At 41.1% G+C, this 12,190-nt stretch overlaps 1 protein-coding gene across 1 annotated transcript in view; it reads left to right on the forward strand.

Moving 5' to 3' along the window:
• The window catches only part of LOC140476793 (uncharacterized), a 567,118-nt gene that overhangs the window by 122,850 nt on the left and 432,078 nt on the right, over nucleotides 1–12,190 (forward strand). Inside the window, exons 15-16 of the mRNA XM_072569588.1 lie at nucleotides 5,349–5,452; nucleotides 7,567–7,743. Of these exons, the coding sequence (XP_072425689.1) occupies nucleotides 5,349–5,452; nucleotides 7,567–7,743 (281 nt within the window). The remainder of the gene's footprint in view (nucleotides 1–5,348; nucleotides 5,453–7,566; nucleotides 7,744–12,190) is intronic.

The raw sequence follows: 12,190 nt of genomic DNA on the forward strand, positions 1-12,190 counted from the left end.
CCATTCCTTTACTGATTTCCTGCTTTCAGACACTAATAACCAACACCTGCCAAACTACAGAAGCACTAGGAAGAGGAGAGACTGTATAGCAGCGATGGAGGAGATGCATCACCTGGTTCGACATGCTCAGACACTGCACTGTTAATTCTTGGAAGACTAATATGAAGTTGGCATCAGCATGTGATGAGTCGTGTTGGCAAAAGTGGGCTACAGCCACACCCAGGAGTATAGGATCACTCAATAGCTCATCAGAGATTGCAGATGAAAATTGCTGTCAATGATTCAGATTAATTCTTAGATGGGGCATGCACAAGACCACATTGACGCACGTGAGCTCTGAGTCGTTGAATACATAGTCTGACCTCCCAAGGAAGATGTAGAAGTCTGAGCCAGGAGAACATGGAACTTGCCCCCTCCACAACCTCTGCTTCTTCTTCCTGTGTTACTGTAGACCACTTCAAGCCATTTTACTTGGTGTAGCCTTCAAAAAGACTAGTCACCACTCTCTTTCCTACAGCAACACTTTTAAGTTAATGCACTTAACTATGCAACATAGCTAAAACCAATACTGCACAAACAAGCTTCTCCTCATCAGAATCAACTATAATGTAAAACTAGAGGAGCAGCCAGCTAATCTGCCAGGAAAGCTTTTCTTTTCAATGGAAGACATTTATGTACTTGCTATTGTCTCACAATTAGTGGAAAATTTCCATTTTAAAAATCATTTGTAAAGCAATTTTTTTAATGTTGTAGTAAAATTACCTTCATAGACTATAGACCAAATATATAATTACACTAATTTGTATTTTCTATATGTTAATTACACATCAAATATTAGCAGGTCCCCTAAAGGACTTAAACTTGCCAGTACCCATAAAACTTAATGGATTCTCTGTGCATCAAATTGTATATAAAGTGTAATTTGATTATCGAGGCTTGAATTTTGGATATGCACTACCACTAGGTGAAAATTACTTCCAGCAGGAAAGATTTAGAAACTGGAATTTGTGGTTCATACCAATACAGGTTTGAGCCTAACTCAAATGGACAATTGGTTGTCAAAGGCCGGTAAAGCACCATGCGATTGAAGTAATGGTAAAGACACTATAGTTGCAGAGTGCAATAGGGCTGCTTTTTCATTGCATTGAGATGACTGGTAGTAGTTTAATTTCAGGGTCACCGCACCTCGGGCAAGGAATGAAATTGAGTGAGTGGGACCTTCGTGATAACGACAGCCTGCATGGGAATTGAACCTGTGTTGTTGGTGTCACTCTATACCACAAACAAACTATCCAACTGACTGATTGAAGTAAAGCACTTCATATGGGAAACACACTGTACAAATGAACAAGGATCATGGACACAGGAATTTGACAGTACTTAGGTGTGCAGTGAGATTGTTCTTTGGTTGGTGTAAATAACGTAGTTGGATCTTTAACCTCCATCTTCAAGCATGTTTTACAAAAAAAAATCTTTTTTATATTTCCAAGTCAGTTTTGCACAACCCATTCCTTGCTTCCATTTGTACCTGCTTTAACATTTTTCCTTGTTGCTTCCAGTTGTCTTGACGCTTTTAAAAAATTCTTCATATATCTCATATTTTCTTTTTAATTTTTCCTACTTTATTCAACCCTATATGCAATTATTGAAAGACTGAAGGCTCCAATTTAATCAGGTAAAAACAATGACTGCAGATGCTGGAAACCAGATTCTGGATTAGAGTGGTGCTGGAAAAGCACAGCAGTTCAGGCAGCATCCGAGGAGCAGGAAAATCGACGTTTCGGGCAAAAGCCCTTTATCAGGAATACAGGCAGAGTGCCTGAAGGGTGGAGAGATAAATGAGAGGAGGGTGGGGGTGGGGAGAAAGTAGCATAGAGTACAATGGGTGAGTGGGGGAGGAGATGAAGGTGATAGGTCAGGGAGGAGAGGGTGGGGGAAGGTAGCAAAGAAGACAATGGGTGGATGGGGGAGGGATGAAGGTGATAGGTCAGAGAGGAGGGTGGAGTGGATAGGTGGAAAGGAAGATAGGCAGGTAGGACAAGTCATGGGGACAGTGTTGAGCTGGAAGTTTGGAGTTGGGATGAGGTGGGGGAGGGGAAATGAGGAAACTGGTGAAGTCCACATTGATGCCCTGGGGTTGAAGTGTTCTGAGGCGGAAGATGAAGCGTTCTTCCTCCAGGCGTCTGGTGGTGAGGGAGCGGTGGTGAAGGAGGCCCAGGATCTTCATGTCCTCGGCGGAGTGGGACGGGGAGTTGAAATGTTGGGCCACAGGGCAGTGTGGTTGATTGGTGCGGGTGTCCCAGAGATGTTCCCTAAAGCGCTCTGCTAGGAGGCGTCCAGTCTCCCCAATGTAGAGGAGACCACATCGGGAGCAACGGATACAATAAATGATATTGGTGGATGTGCAGGGAAAACTTTGGACATGGAAGGCTCCTTTAAGGGCCTTGGATGGAGGTGAGGGAGGAGGTATAGGCGCAGGATTTGCAATTCCTGCGGTGGCAGGGGAAGGTGCCAGGACGGGAGGGTGAGTTGTCGGGGGACGTGGACCTGACCAGGTAGTCACGGAGGGAACGGTCTTTGCAGAAGGCGGAAAGGGGTGGGGAGGGAAATGTATCCCTGGTGGTGGGGACCATTTGGAGGTGGCGGAAATGTCGGCGGATGATTTGGTATATGCGAAGGTTGGTAGGGTGGAAGGTGAGCACTGGGGGGGGTTCTGTCCTTGTTACGGTTGGAGGGGTAGGGTCTGAGGGCAGAGGTGCAGGATGTGGATGAGATGCATTGGAGGGTATCTTTAACTATGTGGGAAGGGAAATTGTGGTCTCTAAAGAAGGAGGCCATCTGGTGTGCTCTGTGGTGGAACTGGTCCTCCTGGGAGCAGATATGGCGGAGGCGGAGGAATTGGGAATAAGAGATAGCTTTTTTGCAGGAGGTAGGGTGGGAAGAGGTGTAATCCAGGTAGCTGTGGGAGTCGGTGGGTTTGTAAAAAATGTCGGTGTCAAGTCGGTCGTCATTAATGGAGATGGAGAGGTCCAGGAAGGGGAGGGAGGTGTCAGAGATGGTCCAGGTAAATTTAAGGTCAGGGTGGAATGTGTTGGTGAAGTTGATGAATTGCTCAATCTCCTCACGGGAGCAAGAGGTGGCGCCAATGCAGTCATCAATTTAGCGGAGAAAGAGGTGGGGAGTGGTGCCGGTGTAACTACGGAAGATGGACTCTTCTACGTAACCAATTTAATCAATCTAGACAATGAGAACTGGACTGAGGCAACAACTGTATCATTGTTGGTGAATACATAGTCTGGCTTCCCAAGAAAGGTGGAGAAGTCTGAGTCTAGAGAACATCATTGTCCCCCAAGGTGGGAAAACTTTGTTGCTCATCATGAAAAAGCATGCATGCCTCTGGGGAAATTGACCAGTGTGCATCACATAAACATGTTTCTCCCCAAACAATTTGAAATAACTGTACCAACACCAATATCCCATCACCAAGTCGTCTTTTATTTATACGTGGAAAGTACATGGCCTCTGGCTAGCCAGCTCAGAGCAAGTCTCTAGAATGAGGAGACTTCCTGACTCTCTTGTTTATTTTTTTTACTCCTTTTTTTTCTTTCTGGCTGACACTCCAGTTCTTTTTTTTTCCCTTACCCCCGCACTACTGCCCAACTGCGGTAGTACTTATTTTTCCCCCACACCCTTGTATGTGTGTGCAGGTGTGAGACACAGTGAAAGACACAAAGTGCATGAATCGTTATTCAAATTTCCACCACCAGGAAGAAAGGAAACACCTGAGTCGCCAGTGACAAGCAGTGCCCTTCACATCAAAGGGCAACGCTGTGTGGTCAAACAGTGAAGGGGAGGGCAGGGATTAAATCAAAGTAGAGTTGGAGGGGGAAATAAAGCATTCCACTCTCTGTGGCACCCACCTCTCCCTGAACAGCTCAAAGGTGTTATTGGACACTGTGTGCTCCATCTCCAGGAACACCCGGGCTCCAACATAACCACGGAAGAGGAGACTCTATTGTTTTTTTATTCCCCACACTACCGCCCAAGTGCGGTAGTGCTTACTTTTTCCCCAGCACCCATGGTGTGTGTGTGTAGGTGTGAGACACAGTGAGAGACACAAAGTGCACAAATCTTTATTCAATTTCTACCACCAGGAAGAAAGGAAACACCCAAGTGGCTAGTGACAAGCACTGCCCTTCACATCAAAGGGCAATGCTGTGTGATCAAACAGTGAAGGGGAGGGTAGGGATTAAATCAAAATAGAGTTGGAGGGGGAACTCTCTTGTTTTTTTTTCATTTTTCGCCGTTGTCGCCTGCACCACGGTCCATGTGGTTTTTAAAGTCCTCCCCAGGGGCCGGTGGAATTATGGCAGCAAAAGGTCCTGCTGTCGCCCCCGGGGTTCGGGCAGGTCAGGCCGTGGTGCGGGACAGGCAAGGGACACTGGAGGCTCATCCCCTCGAGAGGGGCAGCGCCACCAGCGCGCTGCTGGGATGTCTCTCCCCTCCGTGGGCCGACGCCTCTTCCCCAGAGAGACAGGGGGGTTTTATTTTATTTTAAAAAATTTTTTCTTTACCCCCATACAACTGCCTAACTGCGGTAGTGCTTATTTTCCTCAGCACCCATGTTGTGTGTGTGCAGGTTTGAGACACAAGGTGCACAAATCTTTATTCAAATTTCCAGTGCCAGGAAGAAAGGAAACATCCGAGTGGCTAGTGACAAGTAGTGCTCTTCACATCAAAGGGCAATGCTGTGTGATCAAAACAGTGAAGGGGAGGGCAGGGATTAAATCGAAATAGAGTTGGAGGGGGAAATAATGCACTCCACTTGCTGCAGCGCCCACCTGTCCCTGAACAACTCCAGGGTGTTGGTGAACTCTCTTGTTTATTTATTTATTTTTTTCTTTTCTTTTTTTTCTTTTTTCTTTTTTTATTTTTTTTTCTTCTCTTTTCACCCGAGTGGCCAGTGACAAGCACTGCCCTTCACATCAAAGGGCAATGCTGTGTGATCAAAACAGTGAAAGGGAGGGCAGGGATTAAATCGAAATAGAGTTGGAGGGGGAAATAATGCACTTCACTCCCTGCGGCACCCACCTCTCCCTGAACAACTGATGGTTGGTGAACTCTCTTGTTTATATTTGTCAGCCATGGGTCACTGACCCAGTTTAACAGCCCAATCAAGGATTTCATATTCAATGAGATCCACCTGACTCTTGTTCCAATCACTACAAAATCCAAATTCGGACTCTTGTTACCAATGTAATATATTTAGGGAAGTGCATATTGATTTTTTTTTTGCAAATCTTGAAGATTTAACTATATTAATATAATTTACTTTTGTTCTTTTAAAGCTCTTTTTGAAGTTTTACTCAAAAGGAAAGGTGTTCAAGTATTCAGCAGTGTGGTTAATCCAGATCTAGCTCTTGCTATTGATCGTAATCATGTCAATGGTTCGGTAAGAAAATTTAATGTGCTTTGCTATGTTGCACTTGTAATCAGAAAAACTGCAACCGTAAGTTGTTATTCAATTTCACAGCTTTTTGACAAATCATTTAATATATTAAAGGAGGGAAATTTGAAAAAAAAAGAAAAGAATTGCAGATGCTGGAAATCCAAAGCAAAAACAGAAATCTCAGCAGGTCTGGCAGCATCTGTGGAGAGAAATCGAGTTTTGGGCCCAATGCCCCTTCTTCAGAGCATTAAAAGAACTAGGGAAAAAGTTGTTTTTTATGCAGAGGATACTGTGAGGGGAAGTGTCAAGGAGTAAATGATAAATGGAGATAGAGTCCAAAGAGAGTGAAGAACAGTTGTACAGATAAAGGAGTGGATATTAGTCAGCCTAGGAGAATGAGTAGCTGCTAATTGGGAGTATTAGTGGCTACCAATGGATAGAATGTAATAGCAGACCATGTGATGACAAGATAAGGTTTGGGATAAGGACTTGGGAGAAGGAAAGCCCTAAAGTTGTTGAATTTGAGATTGGGTTCAAAAGGCTATAGAGTTGTTGACTTTTTAGCTTGCACTGAGCTGCACTGAAATATGAAAGCTTTTCTGGAAAAAATAAAGATAAATACTCTCTTGGCTTGCTTATGCTTTTTGCTGACGTTTTGCATTGCAAACTCATTTATTTTGTCGCCACCAGCTGTATAACTATCCTGTTACATCTGACAGCACAGAGACATTGGTTGGACCATCAGTCTACTTCTGGAAGCTGGCCCTTTGTTAGTGAATGTTATTGCTATAAGGGTGGCTTTTTGCTGAGGAAGAGCACAACGCAGGGGATCAATCTCTGGAGCACATCAGAGATGTGGTGGTGGAAAGAAAAGCCATTACTAGAAGTATTCTGGTTAAGACTCAAGCAACTGAAATGGAGGAGAAATACTGGAGATATGGCAGGATTTAGCATGTTAAAAGTAGCAGAGAGATGGAGGAACATAAGTTGGGAAGGTAGACTCTGATTCCAGACAGAAACAATTGTGATTTTAATTAGTATAGCTTAAATATGGTTAGAAATGTTCAAACATGGAGATTTTGGAAGTTAGAACACATTTGTTGGATATTGAGTCAAGATGGTGGTTGAAGTTGGAGCATTATATTAGATTAGATTACATGACAGTGTGGAAACAGGCCCTTCGGCCCAACAAGTCCACACTGACCCGCTGAAGCGCAACCCACCCATACCCCTACATTTACCCCATACCTAACACTAAGGGCAATTTAGCATGGCCAATTCACCTGGCCTGCACATCTTTGGACTGTGGGAGGAAACCAGAGCACCCGGAGGAAACCCACACAGACTTAGTTTTCAAGATTAGAGAGTTTTAGCATTTTTTTGAAGGAGATAAACGATGGAAATTTTGAAATAGATGTTGGGGTGACAGAATGAGAGAAAAGGAATTATTGAGATGTTAGGGGGTGCTTAGAGTAAGAAATATTGTTAAATATGTTAGTTCAGTGGAAAAATGATGTCAAGGAAGAGGGAACTGATTTGTCCTGAGCAAAATGACATTAGAGAAGACATAATGAACTGTAAAAGAGACATAGGTGGGGTTTGAGGGGAATTTTGCTTATTGAGCCAAAAGGAAGAAAACACCAGAGCAGGTTTTAGGGTTCATTTTTTTTGTACTTTGTTGGAGGTTAGGGAGAAGGGGAAGATTAAAATATGTTGACAAAGACTAATGTAGATCTTTATCCAAAAAATCAAAACTTATTCATCTCGTTTGTGTTGAAAGCTGACAATTTTTAGGTTGAAATATAAAAATTAAATTCAGTTTTTTTTCACAAATTAATTTATTAATTAATCCATTTCCTCAATGTCATAAACAATAAATTTTTACTTCCTGTTATATGATGAATTTTTAAGAAATCCCTAAGCTCAATTAATTAAGCTGAATTTGAGTGTGCAAATGACCAAATGTTACCGCTATTGTATATCAGAAGTTGAGAGACAAAAATTGGCATTTATTTCACATATTTTTGTGCCATAGATTCATAAACTTTAAGATTCTACTTTAGAAATGTACTTCATAAGGATGATAAAATATACTGATTAAATATGTTTTATTACAGGAGAAAACTGGACCTTTTTGTGAGTTAACAGTTCACCCTAAAACCAATCACTCTATAATACTAGAGTCTGTTCAAATTCCAGGACAAATAGTTGCATTCAACTTAAATGGAAGTCCTGCCAATGCATCATCTAAGGACTATTCAGATATCATTAAAGATTTTATTGTTCATGTTAAGGTACTAGAGAAAATCAGAACGTTTTGGCAATGTTGTTATTAATGTTGCATATAATGAAGATTATAAATGAACAATTAAATAATTTCATGACCTGAAGCGGTAATTTGAAGTAAACGATGTATTTATAATGAATAGTTTTGTGCAAGTATTGAAATAGTGCTTTGGTGTCAAGAATATAAATTGATATGCAAATCGTTGTTGAATATATTTTGCACTCTTACAGTGCTTAATAAATGAGATGAAACTCAACAGAAAGGGAAAGAAAGTCATAATAATAAATAAGTAAAGCTTTTATACGTTTCTGCAAAGTACACAAATAATTGAGGAATATAGGGTAGCTCCAACCTTAAAGACCTTTGCATCTTTTAAACAATTAAAAGTTTGTTTCCGAGCTTTAAATCATAGAATCCCTACAGTGTGGAAACAGGCCACTTGGCCCAACAAGTTTCCACCAACCCTCCGAAGAATAACCCACCCAGACCCATTCCCCTACCCTATTACTCTACATTTACTGCTGACTAGTGCACCTAACCTACACACCCTGAACATTATGGGCAATTTAGCGTGGCCAATTCACCCAACCTGCACATCTTTGGATTGTGTAAGGAAACTGGAGCTCCTGGAGGAAACCCATCCAGACACAGGGAGAAGGTGCAAACTCCACACAGACAGTTGCCTAAGCCTGGAATCAAACCTGGATCCCTGGTGCTGTGAGGCAGCAGTGCTAACCACTGAGCCATCGTACCACCCATAAAGGAGAATGTAAGGCATGATAATCTTTTATTATGGTTCTAGTTAAGCACTGTTACAGGCAATGTTCCTTTTAGTTTTTTTTTGGAATGTGCAGGACATTTAATTTAGCAGGCAGTCCCTTTATTTTTTTTCCCACAGCTATATATATGCAGTAGTTTATGGAGGCTGAATTGTGCGCAATGTTGGATCTTTCAGTTTGCAGTCTCACAGCTTTGAGGGAAAATTGGGTACAGGATAGGTACATTGGTCTGAAAGACTGCTTTTTAATGTTTATTACAGATATCTCACCATTTTATAGAGTACATGTTTTGTCAATAGAAACGTTTCGGGCTTTCATAAGTGAATACTTTATATTTAAAAGAAAAAAATCATAAGCTTGATAAATTGCACCATTAATTATAGAGAATTCCTATTAATAAATTGATATGGAGCCACAGTAGCTATATCCTTTGCAGTATTATTCAAGAGCAACCTTCACTGATGATGCCTATTTGCAACCGTATAAATAATTCCTTCGTCAACAGGATTAATCGCTAGCTAAATAATCTAACAAACAAGTACTACTGATACTTGGCTTCTAATTTTGATTTTTATTAGGAGGTTAGAGTCTTTACTGCATTAATAGTACAGGAAGAATTAAGTGATTTCACTCACAGCGTAATGTGTGGAATGACTTCCTCTGTATTTTAATAACAGTTTTTCATTTTGAATTTCATTTTGATGTAACGTGATTTAAGTATTGCAGTCTACGTTAATAGCTGTAGTTATATATTTGTGAATGGAATGAAAACATATTTCATTGCAGAATGTCAGTGAACAGATTTTAAATTTTAATTTTGCTGAATTGATTTAATCTAGTATGTAACATTAATCCATTAAATATCCTGGGACCTATCTGGAAAAATTACAGATAAAGTTATAATAATAAAAGGCTAGACCAAAACTCATTGAAACAAAAGCAGAAATTGCTGGAGAAATGAGGCAACTCTGGTAGCATCTGTGGAAAGAAAACAGAGTTAATGTTTCGATTCCAGTAACCTCCTTCAGTACTCATGGTATTTGTAATAAATGCTAGAACTGCTACATTAAGACATTCTGTCAGGTCTTTGGTATTTTGAAAATTATCCCGATTGCCATCTTTTGTTCTCTCATTTTGGTATCTGCAGTTCAAATACTTGTTCAATTTGTATATCATACAAAAAAAGCAGATATTTTACATCTGTAAAGGTTTACATTTTCCCATGGACTTGTGAGCCAATGGTCAGAACAAAATTAAGGTCCCAAAGACCTCGTCTGAATATGCAATCTTCCTGGAGGTGGCCTCCGTGCTCATGATCTCATTCAGTACTCTGGGATGTGGATCCTGGATGAGGCGGACCCAATCAGAGACTGAGGGAAGTAGATAGTGCTGAAGCTGGCCTGAGAATAGAGAGGCATGTATTTGAAGTTATTAGGGCTGAAGCCTTTGGGGCCCATGGGCTTTTGAGGGACATCATTTGATCTCAGGTGCAACCTTTCCTGTTTGTTTCTGGTATAGAAACTCTGGCTGAGGTATTGCTTCATCAAAGGCAAAATATATCAAAAGACCCAATTGAGTCAATAATCATCTTATCCACGTGCATGATGCTGTAGACCAATCCTGGCCTCACCTTAGAAACACAGAAACAGGAGGAGGCCATTCGGCCCTTCGAGCCTGCTCCACCATTCATCATGATCATGCCTGATTGTCCAATGCAATAACCTAATCCTGCTTTCTCCCCATACCTTTGATCCCATTCACCCCAAGTACTTTATTTAGCCACCTCATGAATACATTCAATGTTTTGGCATCAACTACTTCCTGTGCTAATGAATTCCACAGACTCACCACTCTTTGGATGAAGAAATGTCTCCTCATCTCTGTCCTAAAATGTCTACCCCGAATCCTCAGACTGTGACACACCCACCATCAGGAACATCCTCCCTGCATGTACCCTGTCTAGTCCTGTTAGAATTTTATAAGTCTCTATGAGATCACACCCCTCACCACCCCCCACCACCCCCCAACCTTTGTCTGAACTCCAGTGAAAACAAATCTAACCTAGTTAATCTCTTCTGCCATCCCTGGTTAATCTTCGCTTGGTTAATCTTCGCTGCACTCCCTCGAGAGCAAGAGCATCCTTCCTCAGAAAAGGAGACTAAAACTGGATGCAATATTCTAGGTGTGGCCTCACCAAGGCCCTGTATAATAGCAACAACACACCCCTGCTCCTGTATTCGAAACTTCTCTCAATGAAGGCCAACATACCATTTGCGTTCTCTACCGCCTGCTGCACCTGCATGCTTCCCTTCAGTGACATGTGCACAAGGATACCCAGGTCCTGCTGCACATCCCCCTCTTCCAGTTTCCAGCCATTCAGGTAACAATCTGCCTTCTTTTTGCTTCTGATGTGAATAATTTGCCTTCCCATGGCAAATTTCCGTGTTGGCAGAAGTTCATCAAAAAACCATCACAAAGTGATAACTGTTAATTTCCCAGTTTCCCCACTTCCACCTCCAGGTGCGTCAAAATGCATCCATGAGTGCTGATCAGAGCTAGAGAAATCAGTCAGCAACTGGATTGGATGTAAAAATTTAAGAGGGAAAAATCAGTGCTAGACATGTGAAGGAAATGCTTACACACATGAAAGTTATCCATATATATAAACTGGATAGATGATAATTAGTACCTTCTGTAAATATATACTGATATATTCTTCTGATAATAATGGATATTGTTATGAATGCAAAGCATTGACAGAATGCTTGGGGTACGTTTGCTGATTTAAACGGGCACGAGGTTACATATTTCTAATTTAGAAAGAAATTAGAAGAAAATTCATCCACATGTCTACTATTTTATCCTTGTTTTTTCCCCACCCCTTCTTTGTTGTTCTCAATGTATGAATGATAGAAGGAGATAAAAGACTAGTGAAGTATAATGATGGAAAGTAAAGGATAAAAGGAGATCCTTCTAACTACAAACTGAAAAGTAGCAAATAAAATTATAATCAGAAAATGTGAATGTATTTAATATTTAACAATGGGGATACTCACTATATACAGGAATGACAAATTGTACTCCAATTCTCTGTTTAGTATCAATGGGAGAAGACTCCCACTAACCAGATGGCTGAAAACCCTGACATATTGAGATGCAGGGCTGCAAAACCAAAACAGCCTGTGACATGATTCAGACTTGTATGGTGATGTGCTTTCATAAACTTCAAATGACATTCTGTATGGAAACTTGCAACTAAATTCAGGAAGAGAGAAAGTATCTGCTAAGAATAAAAAAGCTGAAATACATTTAGGGATTTTTTTTGTTGAACAGTAAACAAACTAATATCACATAACTATCAAATTTTGCTCTAAGAGGCAAACAACTCAGTGGACATTTACTGCATTTGATCAACTGAGGTTCTTGATTTGGAACCTATTGTAATCAGAATGCTAGAACAATGTGCCACTATCTAACAGAACCAAAGTGCCTCATACAAACAAGTGTATTAACCAGTCATACTGAAAAGTTTCCTGATGAAGGGCTTTTGCCTGAAACATTGATTTTCCTGCTCCTCGGATGCTGCCTGACCTGTTGCGTTTTGCGAGCACCACACTCTTGACTCTAATCTTCAGCATCTGCAGTCCTCACTTTCACCATTCTGTAAAGTTGTTG

The sequence above is a fragment of the Chiloscyllium punctatum genome, chromosome 5 (genome assembly GCF_047496795.1).
Source record: "Chiloscyllium punctatum isolate Juve2018m chromosome 5, sChiPun1.3, whole genome shotgun sequence".
In the NCBI taxonomy this organism is placed as follows: domain Eukaryota; kingdom Metazoa; phylum Chordata; class Chondrichthyes; order Orectolobiformes; family Hemiscylliidae; genus Chiloscyllium; species Chiloscyllium punctatum.